This window comes from Oncorhynchus mykiss, chromosome 15, assembly GCF_013265735.2.
Source record: "Oncorhynchus mykiss isolate Arlee chromosome 15, USDA_OmykA_1.1, whole genome shotgun sequence".
Classification (NCBI taxonomy): Eukaryota; Metazoa; Chordata; class Actinopteri; order Salmoniformes; family Salmonidae; genus Oncorhynchus; species Oncorhynchus mykiss.
Genome location: NC_048579.1, coordinates 68,731,619 through 68,752,034, shown reverse-complemented (window position 1 = coordinate 68,752,034; position 20,416 = coordinate 68,731,619). Strand labels below are relative to the sequence as shown.

At 44.7% G+C, this 20,416-nt stretch overlaps 1 protein-coding gene across 2 annotated transcripts in view; it reads right to left on the bottom strand.

The window, feature by feature from the left end:
- Positions 1-20,416, bottom strand: part of LOC110506716 (plexin-A4) — a 488,023-nt gene that overhangs the window by 134,629 nt on the left and 332,978 nt on the right. For both annotated transcript variants that reach the window (XM_036945082.1, XM_036945083.1), the window contains exons 6-9: positions 14,584-14,707; positions 9,032-9,185; positions 5,204-5,303; positions 4,282-4,396 (exon numbers count right to left, since the gene is read on the bottom strand). In XM_036945082.1, the coding sequence (XP_036800977.1) occupies positions 4,282-4,396; positions 5,204-5,303; positions 9,032-9,185; positions 14,584-14,707 (493 nt within the window). The remainder of the gene's footprint in view (positions 1-4,281; positions 4,397-5,203; positions 5,304-9,031; positions 9,186-14,583; positions 14,708-20,416) is intronic.

Genomic DNA, 20,416 nt, shown 5'->3' with positions numbered 1-20,416 from the left:
ATCCCCACGTCACTTTTAGTATTTAACATGTGTTAATATCCCCACGTCACTTTTAGTATTTAACATGTGTTAATATCCCCACGTCACTTTTAGTATTTAACATGTGTTAATATCCCCACGTCACTTTTAGTATTTAACATGTGTTAATATCCCCACGTCACTTTTAGTATTTAACATGTGTTAATATCCCCACGTCACTTTTAGTATTTAACATGTGTTAATATCCCCACGTCACTTTTAGTATTTAACATGTGTTAATATCCCCACGTCACTTTTAGTATTTAACATGTGTTAATATCCCCACGTCACTTTTAGTATTTAACATGTGTTAATATCCCCACGTCACTTTTAGTATTTAACATGTGTTAATATCCCCACGTCACTTTTAGTATTTAACATGTGTTAATATCCCCACGCCACTTTTAGTATTTAACATGTGTTAATAACCCCACGTCACTTTTAGTATTTAACATGTGTTAATATCCCCACGTCACTTTTAGTATTTAACATGTGTTAATATCCCCACTTCACTTTTAGTATTTAACATGTGTTAATATCCCCACGTCACTTTTAGTATTTAACATGTGTTAATATCCCCACGTCACTTTTAGTATTTAACATGTGTTAATATCCCCACGTCACTTTAGTATTTAACATGTGTTAATATCCCCACGTCACTTTTAGTATTTAACATGTGTTAATATCCCCACGTCACTTTTAGTATTTAACATGTGTTAATATCCCCACGTCACTTTTAGTATTTAACATGTGTTAATATCCCCACGTCACTTTTAGTATTTAACATGTGTTAATATCCCCACGTCACTTTTAGTATTTAACATGTGTTAATATCCCCACGTCACTTTTAGTATTTAACATGTGTTAATATCCCCACGTCACTTTTAGTATTTAACATGTGTTAATATCCCCACGTCACTTTTAGTATTTAACATGTGTTAATATCCCCACGTCACTTTTAGTATTTAACATGTGTTAATATCCCCACGTCACTTTTAGTATTTAACATGTGTTAATATCCCCACGTCACTTTTAGTATTTAACATGTGTTAATATCCCCACGCCACTTTTAGTATTTAACATGTGTTAATATCCCCACGTCACTTTTAGTATTTAACATGTGTTAATATCCCCACGTCACTTTTAGTATTTAACATGTGTTAATATCCCCACGCCACTTTTAGTATTTAACATGTGTTAATATCCCCACGTCACTTTTAGTATTTAACATGTGTTAATATCCCCACGTCACTTTTAGTATTTAACATGTGTTAATATCCCCACGTCACTTTTAGTATTTAACATGTGTTAATATCCCCACGTCACTTTTAACATGTGTTAATATCCCCACGTCACTTTTAGTATTTAACATGTGTTAATATTCCCACGTCACTTTTAGTATTTAACATGTGTTAATATCCCCACGTCACTTTTAGTATTTAACATGTGTTAATATCCCCACGTCACTTTTAGTATTTAACATGTGTTAATATCCCCACGCCACTTTTAGTATTTAACATGTGTTAATATCCCCACGTCACTTTTAGTATTTAACATGTGTTAATATCCCCACGTCACTTTTAGTATTTAACATGTGTTAATATCCCCACGTCACTTTTAGTATTTAACATGTGTTAATATCCCCACGTCACTTTTAGTATTTAACATGTGTTAATATCCCCACGTCACTTTTAGTATTTAACATGTGTTAATATCCCCACGTCACTTTTAGTATTTAACATGTGTTAATATCCCCACGTCACTTTTAGTATTTAACATGTGTTAATATCCCCACGTCACTTTTAGTATTTAACATGTGTTAATATCCCCACGTCACTTTTAGTATTTAACATGTGTTAATATCCCCACGTCACTTTTAGTATTTAACATGTGTTAATATCCCCACGTCACTTTTAGTATTTAACATGTGTTAATATCCCCACGTCACTTTTAGTATTTAACATGTGTTAATATCCCCACGTCACTTTTAGTATTTAACATGTGTTAATATCCCCACGTCACTTTTAGTATTTAACATGTGTTAATATCCCCACGTCACTTTTAGTATTTAACATGTGTTAATATCCCCACTTCACTTTTAACATGGGTTATTTTTTGACATTGACATGGTTGTGGTCTGGTTACAGTTGGGACTGCCAATGCCGTTGGAACGAGTGCCAATTACATGAACATCTCTTAATAGTTCCATCCAATTCATCAGATAGATGCTGACAAACTCCTGCTCTGATCCAGCTCGTTAGGGGCCCGTTTGGCCAGGAAATCAACCTGGAGGGCTTTGATAGGTTTTAATATCATGAACACATATTTCATGGGTTTCCATGTCCCCCAGGGAGGTAGTGGGTAGAGGGTCCTCTGATGTGAAGGCATGTATGGTGTTGTAGCACGACGCCACAGGCAGACAGGGGGAAGACAGGAGGGATGGAGGGAGAAAAGGATTTGATGCCCCCCTCGTCCACCTCAGACAACCCCAGAAGACATACAGTAGATAAAATGGCCCAATGTTGGGAAAATAAAGCTTTTGTGAATCTGAATATACACTAGCAGCTATGGATTCACACAAATAGTGTTTATTCACATAACAAACGACATATCTGGGAGCGGGGAGCGTGTTCATGCTTTAGATGAGTGAGTTTTTACGTGGGGCTGTCTGTGGCCATTTTGGATTGACTTTGTTTTCCATGTCAACAACATGAGCTGAAAAACGGAGTTCGCCGGGCAATGCAACATCACGTTATAGTCTGAGCAGCTCCTGCCTGGCCACTCCCATCGGTTACCCAATGACAACAAAGCCCGGCGTGGCCTCCGGCCTAGCTAGCTTTAGTGATTCATCTTTGTGCATACTAACAGGGGGCTCAGTCAGCGGGAGGCCTCACGTCGCTCATTACAAAACATCAGCGGATTACCCAGATCGACTCCCTGAAATCCCTTCATTGGAATAATATAGTGAAATGCATCTATCCCAGGGTCGCCGCGAGGGGCCATCCCACTTGTCTGAGCAAAGTTGACATGTCATTGTCTTCGGCTTGGAGTGGTGGAGGGTTGGGGGGAGTGTGTGTGTGCATGTGTGTGTGCGTGTACGTTTATGTGTCTATGTGCGAGTGCACCCGCGCATGCGAGGCAAATCCATTAATTCGCAGTGACGTTGAACGTAGCGACAATCCCCGACCCCCAATCCCGAGGTTAATTAAATCCAAATTAAGCTCGTTAGGCGGACAGAAACACCTGCTTTTTAAAACAACAGTCAAACAAAAACATGTTGGGGAGAGATGTCATTAACGTGCTAATGCTAAATCCCCCCAGCTTTATTTGGGAGCTGGGGTTTTTGTCAGTCAACACAATGAGAAGAATCCTACTATTATCCCTGGGTCAATATTGACCACCAACACAAGTGTTAATTGGATCCTGAAACGCCAAGCTAAGTCTCACCTACTCTCGGAGCAGTTCAAAGAGATAATGAATATCTAATTATTATTTTTTTATTCCAGCTACGTTTATACACGTTGCATGTGCTTGAATCGCTCGGGGCAGAGATGGTGTTCTAATGTGGGATTCTAAATCATGGAGCATAAAACTCATCAAAAGAGGAAAACCCTCCCTGAGCTTGTTCCTGCTTGTCGTGGAGCGCCTGGCAACAGACATCAAGACAGGGATCTTCATCATGGATGCCCTGAGGGCCAGATTAACTACACAGTTCCTCCCCATGCTGCCCTACTGCCATCACACACACACCCTCAAGGCCGGTGTGGTGCCAGGGAGAGAATCCAGGTCTGTTGTGTAGCTCATCAAGCTACACAGTAAAGATGTCTAATTACAGTGAGTCCTGCTTCAAAGGGAAAAGGCCAGTGCCAATACTATTGATAATTCACATGAAATAAGCTGTCATTGGGAATAGGGCTGGGAAAAGGAAATGTTTCATTTTTATTAGATTTGGTGGGTCTGTAATCATCTTGTTGGGCGTGGAGGATAAGCATAGGAAGCCTGAGCCAGATATATCAGATTAAGTATGGTACTGTAGCTGACTCCTTTGCCTTATGTGATGCAGGATATACAGTAAGTATGACCCTATCATAAAAACTGTATGTTTTCTGGTTTATAATGATATGATCACTCACAGACTGTATTATTAAAGATATTCACAAGTGAACCAATGAGGACGCTACATCCTGAATCTCAATAGCCAATGAGACCATAATAATCATAATCAACTCATGTTTACACTTGACCCTTGACCTCTGAAATTACCTCTGGCTTCTTGACTCGTCCCTCCTGGAAGGAGCAGGTGCGTGGGTCGTGGGTGCAGTCATGTCTGTATTTACACCAGTGGCACTGGTAGGGGCTTCTCACACATGACAAACACCTGAGAGAGGAGAAGGAGAGAGTAGAAGGAGAGAGGAGTATGAGAGAGGAGAGAGGGGAAGGAGAGAGGAGAAGGAGGAAGTGAGAGGAGGAGAGAGGAGAAGAAGTAGGAGAGAGGAGAAGGAGAGAGGAGAGAGGAGAAAGAGAGAGGAGAAGAAGTAGGAGAGAGGAGAAGGAGAGAGGAGAGAGGAGAAAGAGAGAGGAGAAGAAGTAGGAGAGAGGAGAAGGAGAGAGGAGAGGCGTAGGAGAGAGGAGTGGGAGAGAGGAGAGAGGAGAGAGGAGTAGGAGAGAGGAGAGAGGAGAAGGAGAGAGGCGAGAGGCGAGAAAAGAAGGATGAGGAAAGAAGAGTAGGAGAGAGAGAGGAGAAGAAATAGGGGAGAGGAGAGAGGAGTTGGAGAGAGGGGAGATCAGAGAGGAGAGAGTAGGATAGAGGAGTAGGAGAAGGAGAGAGGAGAGAGGAAAAAGGAATAGGAGAGAGGAGACAGGAGAGAGGAGAAGGAGAAAGGAGAATAATAAGGAGAAAGGAGTAGGATAAAGGAGAGAGGAGAGAGTAGAAGGAGAGAGGAGAGAGGAGAAGGAGAGTGAAGAACAGGAGAGAGGAGAGAGAGTGAGGAACAGGAGAAAGGAGAGAGAGTGAGGAACAGGAGAGAGGAGAGAGACTATGACATTACTTTAATATTCTTTAGTTATGGGTATCAAACATCAATGATATGTTACAGTTTATAATTACATTTTCAACACTTCCTTTAAAAAAAATGTAATAAGCGTGTAATTCTGACTGTAATTGAGACTAGACATGTAGACTTACGACTTGTGGACGCTGCAGTTGTAGAAGACAAAGCTGGTGTTGGCGAAGACCAGGCCTGTCTCCTTGGACTTGAGGTAGAGCTGAACTATCTGGTGATCAGCTGGAGGGAGGGAGGGAGCATACAGAGAAAAACACTATGAGCAGGGTTGGACCACACCAACATATTAGATCACCTGGGATGTATTCACTAGCAAACAAACAGAACCAAACGGAACATAACGGGGAGAGACCTATCTGAATTTGTTGTACAGAAACTCTTGTTTTTGTTGTGAAATGTTTTCCGTTGCAAAACGTTTTTTTAACTGTTTGCAAAGGTGTGCACTAATGATTACACCCCAGCGCACCTCAACCAATGGGAGGGGCTGACTGATTTTATGTCTATATCTACTATATCAGAGATGTACTGACTCTAGGATCTCTAGTCTGAATTATATATCTACTATATCAGAGATATACTGACTCTAGGATCTCTAGGTTACTGGAGGGGTCTACAGAGACAGTCTGTCTGCTCCTGTCCTTCTGTCTGGTTTCCTAATGAAGGACTGTGTGTTAATGGAGGTGTCTACAGAGACAGTCTGTCTGCTCCTGTCCTTCTGTCTGGCTTCCTAATGAAGGACTGTGTGTTAATGGAGGTGTCTACAGAGACAGTCTGTCTGCTCCTGTCCTTCTGTCTGGCTTCCTTATGAAGGACTGTGTGTTAATGGAGGTGTCTACAGAGACAGTCTGTCTGCTCCTGTCCTTCTGTCTGGTTTCCTAATGAAGGACTGTGTGTTAATGGAGGTGTCTACAGAGACAGTCTGTCTGCTCCTGTCCTTCTGTCTGGCTTCCTAATGAAGGACTGTGTGTTAATGGAGGTGTCTACAGAGACAGTCTGTCTGCTCCTGTCCTTCTGTCTGGTTTCCTAATGAAGGACTGTGTGTTAATGGAGGTGTCTACAGAGACAGTCTGTCTGCTCCTGTCCTTCTGTCTGGCTTCCTAATGAAGGACTGACTCCATGTTTAATTCAACAGGCCGACATAGACATCTCCTCCCCCAAAGACAGGAAGAGAAAATTGTCGTCTCCCTCCCTCTCTCTGTCACTCTTGTCTTCTTTTACCCTTCTTCGCTGCCTCTCTCTGTCGCTCCGGTCTTCGTCTCCGTTCCCTCTCTCTTCTCTCTGTCACTCCCGCTCTCTCCCTTTCCCTCTTTCCCCTTTGTGTTGCTCCTGTCTTCCTATCCCTCCTCTCTCTCTCCCCTCTCTCTCTCTTGCTCGCTCTCTCTCTAACAAAAGGGGTGAATCGTTCATCAATCACGGTAAAGTGTGGCTGACAATGAATCTGTCCTAATTAGAGCACCTAAATGTTACCTTGATGTCTGCTAGGCTGCTATCACTAGCTCACTACCCCCTCCCTGCAGGGCCCCTCGGCCTCTCTCTCTCTGACACTGCCTGAACAAGATGGCTGCCTAATGAGGCACTCCATCCCTATCCATTAGTGTGGTGTTTCCTAAAGGACAAAATACACAGACGTGTGTGTGTGTGTGTGTGTGTGTGTGTGTGTGTGTGTGTGTGTGTGTGTGTGTGTGTGTGTGTGTGTGTGTGTGTGTGTGTGTGTGTGTGTGTGTGTGTGTGTGTGTGTGTGTGTGTGTGTGTGTGTGTGTGTGTGTGTGTGTGTGTGTGTGTGTGTGTGTGTGTGTGTGTGCGTGCGTGCGTGTGTAAGAGGTGGTGTGGTAATTAGTAACCTTGCATGAAGACTTGTGTCAGCTCCTCGACCTAACGCCTTTAGCTCAGCAGCCTAACACAGTCTTGCTCCATACAGCCAAGTCAGGTTTAATCTCAGACAGTCACATACATGGTAACATGTTACTGCGGCATCAACAGCTTTGCATGATGTTCATTTGGCATAACACTGAACATGTTCCTAATTCCCTTAAGTACCCTTTACTCTATCAGTTATACATCTGTGCATATGTTGTGTGTGTGTGTGTGTGTGTGTGTGTGTGTGTGTGTGTGTGTGTGCAACAGGATGTGTGTGTATGTCAGTGTGTGTGAAGGGTTAGGTGAAGGTATTGTGTATCAGTAGGTGAGTGGGTGTGTCTGTTTCGTGTGTGTGTGTGTGTAATTTAGTCCGGGTTTGGTGTGAAGGTGTAATAGCCCATGTACTCTGTAAGTGCCCCCTCCCCCGTACTGTAGGTGTCCCCCCCTCTGTACTGTAAGCAGGGGTTTAGTGTGTGTTAGGCCTCAGTGGGTCCCTCAGCCCTGTAATTTCATGGTGGCCTGCTTGCCCCGCTCCCAATACTTATAGGTGTTATTATTCATGCCAGGCTGTACACAATCCCACCGTTGGGCTCTCACCCATCCGAGGCCACTGCCAAAAAGCCAGTCATCTGCTAATTTAGCTAGTGTATGGTTAGCCTAGATGAGTCCCAAATGGCACCCTATTCCCTATGTAGTGCACTACTTTTGACCAGGCTCTGGCCAAAAGCACTACATAGAGAAACGGGTGGCATTTGGGACGCAAACTCAACATCAACAATAACAATGAAAGTGTCCATGTGAATGGTCTTTCTCTCTCTTCTAAGGCCTTTAGTCCTTCCCACCTTTACATTAGGTTAGATTTCTCTCCAGCTCCTGTTCATTCACTATGAAGACTGATGTAGAGAAAACTATTTCAAAGACATTCGCTAAATGCGGTAAACAAATAAACATCTGCAGAGTATTTATAGGAGGAACAATTCAGGGGTTTTCTTCCTCTTTTCTCTTTAGCAGGATTAGCGTTGTGCCACCGTGAACCAACAGCTAGCGTTAGTGCTCCCTTACTACTTTTGAGGAGGCGTTAGCTTAGCCAACGTGAAGCAGCAGCTAGCGTTAGTGCTCCCTTACTACTTTTGAGGAGGCGTTAGCTTAGCCAACGTGAAGCAGCAGCTAGCGTTAGTGCTCCCTTACTACTTTTGAGGAGGCGTTAGCGTAGCCAACGTGAAGCAGCAGCTAGCGTTAGTGCTCCCTTACTACTTTTGAGGAGGCGTTAGCGTAGCCAACGTGAAGCAGCAGCTAGTGTTAGTGCTCCCTTACTACTTTTGAGGAGGCGTTAGCGTAGCCAACGTGAAGCAGCAGCTAGCGTTAGCACTCCCCTGCTTCTTTTGAGGCGCGGCAGCGTCTTCATTATCTCCACATGGAGACGTCTGGGTATTATGAAAGATTACCAGTCCTCCAGGCAGCTGCCCAGATGTGTGCACTTTTCAATTATACCTGGGTTAACCAACCACGTCGAGGAGGAGAGAAGCGAGGGATGAGAGAGGGACAAGAAAGCTTAGCTCGGAGAATGAATGCTGTCAAAAGCGTTTTCTGGCAGCGGGATTCATTTTTAACCGCTCCTCCCCTTCACTTTGCCTTCGAAATGAGTCCCGGAGAGGTGGAGTGATCTGCCCGCGCTCAGGGCTGTTGGGGTCCCACATGTCTCTGTCAGCATACCTCCTCGGTGAGAGAGTAAATAAATAAACGCTCTGTAATGACAGTTGATTGGGTGACTAAACACGTTCTAGGGCGCAGCTCCGAGGGCTTCCTGGCTACGATGGGTAACAGGGAACGTAAGCCCTCGTAACCCCAGACCACACGAAGACCCAAATGAGACGCAAATCAGTTCCCACATTTAGCAGGTCCCTGGCTTAATGAGTTAGTGTTTTGGCTTCATACTTAAACTAGTTAGTGTTTTGGCTTCATCAGTAACACCTCCAGAAGCGTCAATACACTCATGTAAACCACGTAAAAAAAATAAAAATAATAACATACTCAAAAGCAAAACCGAGCTCTTTGATTGGTCTGTAATCAGTCAGGTATCTCATGCTACAGACCTTTGTCTACGATAATGCGAGGCACCTCCTTCTCGGCAGGCGAGCTGCACCTGATGCGGTTCCCCTCCACCAGACCGTCCATCTCAGCCAGGTCCTCAAAGGTACAGTTGACCCCTGCAGACAACTCTGGGACGTTATGGGCCTCCAGGATCAGCTGTGGAGAGAAGACAGAGGGGGGGTTACATATGGCATCGGGGAGAAGAGCGGAGTAGAGGGAGGGGGTGGAACGGTCCTGTGTGGCTCAGTCAGTAGAGCATGGCGCTTTCAACGCCAGGGATGTGGGTTTGATTCCCACGGGGGATCAGTAGGAAAATATATGCACTCACTACTGTAAGTATCTCTGGATGAGAGCGTCTGCTAAATGACTCAAATGGCGTGAGAATTGGGAGATATTCCATTAGTAGAATTGGGAGATATTCCATTAGTAGAATTGGGAGATATTCCATTAGTAGAATTGGGAGATATTCCATAACTGAGTAGCAGTTCACCCTACATCACATCACACATCAGTATAGGCTCTGGTGTCCCAAATAGCACCCTGATCCCTATGTAGAGCACTACTGTTGATCAGGTGGCCCATATGGCTTGGTTCAAAAGCAGTGTACTATATAGGAAAAAGGCTGGCATTTGGGACTCAGCCTATATTAGCACATCACAACAGAAACATCAACATGACAGGATGTCTTCAGAGAGGCAGGAAGTCTTTCCTGTCCAGAGGACCATCTACGGCTCTCGCTGACTCACCCATCCATCAACTCATTCTGACATGAATACCTTTTCAATGGACATGAGAGAGAAAGAGAGAGAGCGTGAAGGAGAGGGAGAGAGAGTGAAAGAGAGAAAGTGAAGGAGAGGGAGAGAGAGTGAAGGAGAGAGAGGGAAGGAGAGGGAGAAAGAGTGAAAGAGAGAAAGTGAAAGTGAAGGAGAGGGAGAGAGAGTGAAAGATGGAGAGAGTGAAGGAGAGGGAGAGAGAGAGTGAAAGAGAAAGTGAAGGAGAGGGAGAGAGAGTGAAGGAGAGAGAGAGTGAAAGAGAGAACGTGAAGGAGAGGGAGAGCGAGTGAAGGAGAGGTAGAGAGAGTGAAGAAGAGGGAGAGAGATAGAAACAAAAAGACAAGGAGAGAAGAAGACAGCAGGACATGTTTGTTGAGCATCAGCTCTGTGTTTTACAAAGGCTGCTGGCGATTCTTTGACTGTTTGTCATCTGGTGAACAGTTGGAGGCCAATGCCCTCCTTGCTCTGTCCCCCTGGGCTACCCACCATGCCCTGCGGCAGGCCGCGCCAATTTCACATCCCACTTCTACGAGTACATGTCCCTGAGAGAGAGGGAGGGAGGGGGGAAGGAGGGAGGGAGGGGATGAGCTAGGTGGAAAGGGAGAGGAGGAAGGTGAGAGGAAATTAGGTATGGGGGGGGGGCAGAAATGAAGGGAAGAAAGAGGCAGGATGAGAAAAGGAAGGAGAGAAAGAAAGAAACAGTGAAACAAGTATGCAAGCAGGCAGGAGGGAGGGAGGGAATGAGGAAGAGAAGGATGTAGATTCCTGTTGTTGATAGTGCTGAGTAAACTGCTCTCCTCTCTAAAGAGCAGAGGATGAGTGGGGGGGGACTTGACGAGTAGAAAAATAGTCCTTGAACAAGTCAGAAAGGGGGAGAAAAATATGAATGGGGTCAAGACCAAAATATAAATATTGAGGTGACAAATAGAGGAGGCCTTGCATCCATTCTGCTGTTGGCCGCAGCACATTTCTAATACGGTGCCAGAGAAGCTCCTGTACGATGTGAGACGGGCTGACCTGCACTGTTTTTATATTGCTGTTTAGTGTTTAATGAAAAGTCTGTCGCTGGGCACCGTACAGATACAGGAGCTTCCCTATTACTGTAGAGGAGCCACACGCAGCCAGGGTCGGAGACACAGCCCTCTTCCCACTTCATTTCTTTCTCCTTTTAAGGAGCAATGTGGCGCAAGTTTTCTTCAATTACATTTGGAGCAGTCGCGGCCCTAACCCGAGCCGCCCGGGCCTAAACATGGAGTAGGAAAATAAGCTGTGTTCCGTGTCAATTGAATCACACACACACACATGGAGAGAAATAGGTTCTCGCGCCTCTCCTTAATAATACACTGCGTCACGCGTGGAGGCTATGATGTGATAGATCGTATTGGCTTGGGTTGCCATAGTGACATAAAGAGGAGGATGTTGATCTGGGGGTGGTTCATTTAGATGCATACTGTACATGCCTCCTTGATTCGTATCACATGTGGCAGATTATGACAGCTGAATATATGATGCATTATACTGTAATAACACATGGTATGACACATCTTATGACTGTCATCCACTGAAAACAGAGTGTGAGATTCCACATGCCTTTTGGATTCCTATTACAATGTGTGAATACATCTATTGTTACAAGCTGTGAGCATATTTGAATTCTCATTGTAGTGAGAGACAAGCAGCCTGGTGACAAGTCATTATCTTCTCTTCTCTGTCTGGAGGCATGTGAATACAGACCTACAGCAATATACTTGTAATAACACTAACAGTAGAGTCCAGACCTCCTCTGTGAAGCTATTAGAATTGTGTTTTATCTCAACAGGGAGCGATCTGGTCAGTTTACTAGCACCTGCTCTAGGAAGTCTTTATAGGATGGCTGTTATATCTACAGACAACAGCCCCAGAGACACTCCAAAAACAAACGCAAGAGGAAAAGCTAATGGGCAAATAAAGAAGAAAAACATATCAATGCTTTTATGAGAGAGAAACTCCTCTGTAGAGGGCTCCAGCTTATCTTTTTAAAACTGATATTTAATAACTAAAAGGTCAAGGACTGGCCCTGCCTGCCCGCACAGTCTCACCAATCAATTGGATGGGAGATCTGTTGCATAGAGAAAGGTTAAACACTCTCAGAACGCCAAGGCAGAGTGTGTGTGTGTGTGTGTGTGTGTACACACACTCTCGCTCTCCATGATTATTATTATTATTACACCCATGGAGCTGAATGTACAGACAGGACCCTGAGAGTAGTATCTATACATGACCTTACCCTTCCTGATTTACGTTTATATACTTGGCCAGCAGAGATTAAAAGCAATCTCATATCCCCATTACGTATAAAATGGGATTGAAATGACACCGTAGATCGTTGGTATTCAAAGTTGGGGGGGGAACTGCAGTGGGGTCGCAAAATAAATATCTATTTTTTGGGTGTGGGGGGCACAGATTAATGAGATCATTTGAAAAATTCAATTTATTTGATTAAGACATGAAAATGTAATGAATTGAAGTTACTTGTGGGTGTAAAAATCTAATTTAAGGTTGTGTCATTATTTTGGGGGTGGGGTCATGATAAATTATCACAAAAATAATGGGGTCCCCAGAAATTCCGACGGATGAAATGGGATCCCAGCTGAAAAAGTCTGAATACCACTGTCATAGATGGACAGGTGGATGCAGTGTGTTGCATTTACTGGTGTACTGATCTACAGTCTAGTCCTACAGAACACACACATCCAGCCAAGCATTTACTGTTCTACAGTCTAGTCCTACAGAACACACACATCCAGCCAAGCATTTACTGTTCTACAGTCTAGTCCTACAGAACACACACATCCAGCCAAGCATTTACTGGTGTACTGTTCTACAGTCTAGTCCTACAGAACACACACATCCAGCCAAGCATTTACTGTTCTACAGTCTAGTCCTACAGAACACACACATCCAGCCAAGCATTTACTGGTGTACTGTTCTACAGTCTAGTCCTACAGAACACACACATCCAGCCAAGCACGTGAAAATGGAATTTAGTTCCAAGCATGAACATAGCTAAAGAGACCTGGTGGACATTATTCTGCCGTCACCAGTGTCTGCCGTCTGCCGTTTCCCCTATCCGCCAAAAACACCAGTCCACTTCTTATTCACCATAAACCGTTGGTGGTGTGATTCTACAGAGAGGGTTTGGCTAGTGTCCTGGGGAGTGTTGTGTACTGTGTATCTGATTGGCGCCTGGTGGGTGGCGCCAGGATTACACAGGGAGAAAGAGGGAAAGGCTGTGGCCTGCTTTGATGGGTTTACTGACACGACACAACACAGGTGGAGAGAGGAGAGAGTACACACACACGCACACACACGCACACACAGCGTCCCTCAAAGGAGCTGCCCAGATCAGCAAGACTCATACAGTCATACAGTGACCTTAGACAGCAGAGGTGTTAAGACATCAGACTGACCAATAGACACCTCTAGTGTGGAGGGAGAGGTGTTAAGACAGCAGACTGACCAGTAGACACCTCTAGTGTGGAGGGAGAGGTGTTAAGACAGCAGACTGACCAGTAGACACCTCTAGTGTGGAGGGAGAGGTGTTAAGACAGCAGACTGACCAGTAGACACCTCTAGTGTGGAGGGAGAGGTGTTAAGACAGCAGACTGACCAGTAGACACCTCTAGTGTGGAGGGAGAGGTGTTAAGACAGCAGACTGACCAGTAGACACCTCTAGTGTGGAGGGAGAGGTGTTTAGTGCCAGCAACACAACACAATCCCAGCTGATTCCATACACAATATCAGATCAGCTGGTAGGGTATGCTGTATCTCTATATAATACCCACCCAGTGGGCAAAACAGAGTGAAATTATGTCATTATTATAACCAGTGTTATGTTCACTACGATGTCATTGAAAATCTCCCTCTAGGGAGGTTTTCAGTAGCCTCGTACGAACCATCCTGATCTTGCGAGCTTCCATTCTGTTCCAGTGAAGCGAGACCAGGATGGTACGTACGAGGCCAGGTTTTTAGTGCCAGCAAAACAGCATCACCCGAGTGATTCCATGAACAATATCAGAGCAGCAGCTACACAGCGTCTATATAACCCCCAGTATCACTGATCATTACGCAGAAGTCTGTGGAAGCCTGGAAGCCAACGATAATAACGCGTTGTCTAGATAGACAGAGACAGAACACAGCTGCAATATACAGATTATTAGATGATGGCTAGGTGGCATGAGGTAATGCTAGGGGAAACCCTGGCCTTGATGGACAGATCTGTAAGGACCTGTGACATGTGAGGGGATAATTACGTTATGGCCATTGGCTAAAGATGATTCCCCAGGCTTAACCGTGTTAGTGAGGCACAACATCAATACCTTCAACTATGACATGGTTCATTGGACCACTAAAATGGTTGGGCGTCTCCTGTTTTTTTCCTAATCTGATTTTTCCGATGTGACCGCTCATTCAGTCATCGGATGCAATACCAGATGATGGTATATTGTATACTGATAGGGTTTCTGGTCACCATAGTAACTGTAAGCCTACTAAAATGCAATAATATCGGTCATTGTGCCAGACACTTCTTTTTCATTTTAGACTGGTCAGGTTCAGTGGGGCACGAAATGAGAGAAAACATTTCCAAACGGAGGAGGCGCTATCTGAAGATGTCCAATAAGAATGGCAATATTACATTTTTCCGTCTCAAAAGGTTTTCTGTTTCCGTGCCTAGTGGACAGGCCCCAGGAGGAAGCAGTGTTCTGAACACACTTTGACCGTGCGAAGTGGTCACCACTCACCGTGACGCTGAACTGGGACACGGAGATGTTGCTGGGGTGGACGCTGAGGCGGACGCACTGCTTGATGTCCCAGGCGAACCGCCGGGGCTCGGCCGAGCGCTCGCAGTTCTCCTTCCTGGTGCACCTGTGGGAACACAAAGTAACAGAGGGGGGAGGTTATTCACCGTAACACCCGTCGCAGCCTTCAGTCAACCCCGTTGGAGCCTCGTTCACATGGCTTGTCCCACCTGCTGAGCGCCTGGGAAACCAGAAGAATGTTAGTTACCTGTGTGAAAGAAGTGGAAATACCTGGGGTGATATTAATACGGAGACATTCATCATATTTCTACCAGAGCTTTATCCACGGATACTCACCATTCACTGTGACTGGACAACCCTAAAACAATGGCCGCCTCTATTTGTGAAAGTGGAGCTGCTCTGTTGGGAGAAGGGGGACAGGCTCTGTCTTTGTGAGGCCATCTTAATGAGGGCCATTCATGGGCAGTGCCAAGTGCAGGTGGGAGGCGGGGATGGGGAGCAAGGGATGGATTACCCCCCTCTTAATCCAGGGCCAGGTGGTCTAATCCATTCCCATTATATTATGTGGGTTGGTAAATAGACTTAACTCCCTCTTTCTCTCTGCTTTTGTCCCTGGGAGAATTGTGTAGTTCACGTTTCCACACACTAGTATCTGTTGACAGTGGGCCGCTGCCTCTGGTTTACATTCCCAAAGCCACAGCATTACTAAGAACATCTAAACGGCTGTATTATTTCAGCAGCAGGTATAGGGAACGCCTCTAACTCCCATGAGACAGTCACATAGATATTCACACAGAGAGGCTGGGAACATTGGCAAACCTGGGTAAAGAGTACAGACACCTGGGTAAAGTAGAAAGTAAAGAAAGTATGGATATACTCTCACAAAACTTTATATCAACTACCAAAAGACCATTGCACTGTACCTACCACTCCGCGGCCCGACGCTCCACTATAACCCCTAACCTCCTCCTCCATTAAATCCCCGTAAAACCTATTCAGTTTAATCCTCGTTGATTTAAACAAAGTTCTCAAGCAATTAACAGCAAATCCCACAGAGAGCCAAAGTCCTCAGAGAGAATGATAGAAGGGACTTCTGGGAGGCTGGATGACGGCTGAGATACAGTAATACCTTCCGCAGTAGAAGCTTTTCATCGGGGGGATGAGATGTGTCTGCATTGTGAAGTTTTAAGCGACCTAGCGTGGAGAAAAGAAGCCGGCAGACAGAATGGAAGAAGAAGAAGTAATCTGCTTCGGAGTGAAAGAAGAGAGAGAGAAGAGAGAACAGAAGAGAGGAGATTTAGGGAAGGCAACAATCATTCAGAGGCTTTTCAATAGTCTTTTTCTCAGCTCCTCCGCTAAGCAGGTCTGAGAAGGCTTTAACCAGAGAGCTTCCCTTTGTGTTCTGCATCAGGCCTCCTGTTCCCCATTGTACTGCTGATTTAATAAACCCCACAGTACACAAAACCCCAGAGAGAATACAGTTATACACTCCTACACACACACCTGAGTGCCTGTACCTGCATGGGTGTTGTATGTATTTGATTCAGTATTGATGTGTTTGGAGTGGGTGTGTTGGCTACGGGTTGGTTCTCGCCACCCGTGTCTACGTGTGTCTATGCGTGAGCGTGCGTGAGAGAAGAAGATGAGTGAGACAGAGAGGTAAATAAGGGTACCATGCAGAGCGATGTAGGGGGAGGGAACCAATCCTGTTGCCTGGTGGCTCAGAGAACTTCTTCAGGAGAGAAATCTCTATTTCATGCTGTTAACTCACCTGCCAGAAGCCTTATCTAAAACATCACACGTGTCAAATCTAACAACTTCTCTCTCTTCCTTCTCCTTTTCCTTCAGTTTGTGATTAGAGGGAACCTGAATTAATAATGTGATATCCCCCCCCCCCGAAACCACCCGGTAATGGTACGGTCCGACCACAGAGGGCACTTTGGCTAGCGGTGCAGTCACAATCAATAGAGGGGGTTTTCAGGGTTGCCATTTTAGGGTCTGAAAGCTATGGGGCAGCATGTGTCTGTGAAATCTGACATGGATCCCTTTGACACTTGTGGGATAGTGCACTTTAATTTAATAGGGCACTGCTTTTAGGAGTCATAAACAAGGGCGCTCGTAATGCCCTGAGGGCGTTTCATGACATCATCTCTGTGGGACTCGCAGGCCATCTGTAAATGGCAGGGCCTGTAGAGACGCTGACAGTGGCAGGACAGACTGTAGAGATCTACTTTGATGTCTTCACAATGACATGTTCATAACTCTGCCTGAAAACACAGGAAGCATTAGAGAGAGAGAGAGAGTGAGATACAGAGAGAGAGAGACAGAGAGAGACAGAGAGAGAGAGAGAGAGAGAGAGAGAGAGAGAGAGAGAGAGAGAGAGAGAGAGAGATAATTGAGGATGTTTATTGTATGTTCTCTGAGTACTTGTGTTGAGCATGCATAGTTGAGTGTGTATCTTTCTGCAAGTTTGTTTTGTGTTGTACCAAGATGTGGACATGATTAGGCATCTGATAGATATGGTGCTGCCATTTGATGAGTGATCCTCAGAGCACCTGACAGGTTGGGCTCATTAATACATTATCATTAGTGAAGTAAATCAGTCCATTAGAAGAGCTGGGTGGGAATTTGTTTTTCTCGTAATGCAAATGAGCCGTGGAACATGGAGGAATACGTTGGGAATATTGAAGATCAATCATACCTGGAGTGATTTCAAACTGCTCCACCAACTTTCCCTTTCCCTTTCTCTCTCTCTCTCTCTCTCTCTCTCTCTCTCTCATCTCTCTCTCTCTCTCTCTCTCTCTCTCTCTCTCTCTCTCTCTCTCCCTTCCTTTCTCCCTTCCTTTCTCCCTTCCTTTCTCCCTTCCTTTCTCCCTTCCTTTCTCTCTTCCTTTCTTTCTTCCTTTCTTTCTTCCTTTCTTTCTTCCTTTCTTTCTTCCTTTCTTCCTTCCTTTCTTCCTTTCTTTCTTCCTTTCTTTCTTCCTTTCTTTCTTCCTTTCTTTCTTCCTTTCTTTCTTCCTTTCTTCCTTCCTTTCTTCCTTCCTTTCTTCCTTCCTTTCTTCCTTCCTTTCTTCCTTCCTTTCTTCCTTTCTTTCTTCCTTTCTTTCTTCCTTTCTTCCTTCCTTTCTTCCTTCCTTTCTTCCTTCCTTTCTTCCTTCCTTTCTTCCTTCCTTTCTTCCTTTCTTCCTTCCTTTCTTCCTTCCTTTCTTCCTTCCTTTCTTCCTTCCTTTCTTCCTTCCTTTCTTCCTTCCTTTCTTCCTTCCTTTCTTCCTTCCTTTCTTCCTTTCTTCCTTCCTTTCTTCCTTCCTTTCTTCCTTCCTTTCTTCCTTTCTTCCTTCCTTTCTTCCTTCCTTCCTTTCTTCCTTCCTTCCTTTCTTCCTTCCTTCCTTTCTTCCTTCCTTTCTTCCTTCCTTTCTTCCTTCCTCCCTCCCTCCCTCCCTCCCTCCCTCCCTCCCTCCCTCCCTCTCTTTTCCTCTCTCTCTCTCTGACTCTAGCCACCTCTTCTCTGCAACACACTGGCTTATATTCACTGCATATGCAGGTTGTAGGGAATTCAATTGCCACAAAAAATAATACAATTTGGCCCTTTTCACATTTTGCTTATTGAAATGTGTGTGTTGGAGCCTCCAGCCTCTGTACTTGCGCAACAGTAACTGTAACTCATTCCATAGGACAAAATAACACAATGAAAACGTCTAATAACATACAGCACTCCGAACAGGGACAATGGCTGGACTTGAAGGGCAGATGGCTAGGGGTAAGGTATCAGGCCTGGCCATGAATAATGCTGTCATGGCTTTACACGTCTAGCTATCTTTTAAACTTCTCACGAAAGATGTGATAAGAAGCTAAACTAACTGGGTGAGATGAAAGAAATCATGATTACTAATGATTACTAATGATTACTAATGATTACCCTTCAGATCTGGCTTAACTTGGCTTTGACTCTATGGCTGCGTTTACACCGATAGCCCAATTCTGATCTGTTGCCCACTCATTTGCAAAAGATCTGATCTGATTGGGGGGGGGGGGGGGGGGGGGGGGGGGCTATACTGAGACTGGAAACTGATTTCTCTGACTTTAGGGTACAGCTATCCATGATGACTTTAGGGTACAGCTATCCATGATGACTTTAGGGTACAGCTATCCATGATGACTGTAGGGTACAGCTATTCATGATGACTTTAGGGTACAGCTATCCATGATGACTTTAGGGTACAGCTATCCATGATGACTTTAGGGTACAGCTATCCATGATGACTTTAGGGTACAGCTATCCATGATGACTTTAGGGTACAGCTATCCATGATGACATTAGGGTACAGCCATCCATGATGACTTTAGGGTACATCTATCCATGATGACTTTAGGGTACAGCTATCCATGATGACTTTAGGGTACAGCTATCCATGATGACTTTAGGGTACAGCTGTCCATGATGACTTTAGGGTACATCTATCCATGATGACTTTAGGGTACATCTATCCATGATGACTTTAGGGTACAGCTATCCATGATGACTTTAGGGTACAGCTATCCATGATGACTTTAGGGTACATCTATCCATGATGGTCTGTCTGACTCTGTATTGACGGTCACTTGCTCATCTCTGAATTCAGTCTCTCCCTCTCTCTCTCCTCCCTCGCTCTCCCCCTACACCCGTCCCCTCTTTCTCACATTTCTCTCAGGGCCACTGCCCAGGCTTTGGCAGCCGTTCAGACGTAGCCAGTGAGCGGTAGTGGCGGTTAGCGGAGAGCTCTAATCAGAGGTTAGTGGGAGAAAACAGCGCCAATATGCTCTGTATGAGGGAGGCAGATTGCAGGCCTAGACTCTCCATAGCTTCTCTCTGTGTTGTCGTAGCTAAGCTACAGTTGATACGTCTGTTTTTACCAAACCATATATCCTTGAAAAACACCAACTGTGTCAGTAATAGCAGTAAAACCACTTTTGTTTTAGGGAATATAAATGAGAAGTTGTAAACTATACTATAAAGATACTATACAACATTACTGTCTGTACTCTAACATTGTAGTAGATTGTATACTGTACCATCAGTGGAATTTTTGGTTTTATAAACTGGGTGGTTCGAGCCCTGAATGCTGATTGGCTGACAGCTGTGGTATATCAGACTGTATACCACAGGCATGACAAAACTTGTATTTTTACTGCTCTAATTACGTTGGTAACCAGTTTACAATAGCAATGAGGCACCTTGGGGGTTTGTTGTATATGGCCAACATACCATAACTAAAGGCTGTATCCAGGCATAAGAACAGCCCTTAGCCGTGGTATATTGGCTATATACCACACCCCCTCGGGCCTTATCGCTTAATTAACGTATATTGTCATCATAGGGTCTTGTGAAACAACAGTTCAGGCTGAGAGCTGTGATAGTCTTCAGCCTGCTCACATCGCACGACCACTCCCAGATCTATTAGAAGTCTGGCAGCGTCTAGAGAGCTGAATCAATCCAAACGGATATCCTCCCTCAGACAGTTAAACATCAAACATCTATTTCAACTTGAATAAACAGTAGTGTTATTAAATGCTGGTGGAGACACGTTTAGAGAGAGCCCCATGAATGGATTAGATTGGTGGCTGAATGGAACTAATCTTCACTCTTGTTTCCTGAAGCCTTTGATAATGTGACTCAATTAGAAGAATGAGGAGGATTTGCCAGCCTTTCCAACAAGATTATGACCCTTTCATGTCCCTAGTAAACACACAGACAAATATAGCTTTAATGCTAGCCTACTATTCATAACAGAAAGTCAATCACAATGTAGTATGATTCTCTACTCCACAGAACTCTACA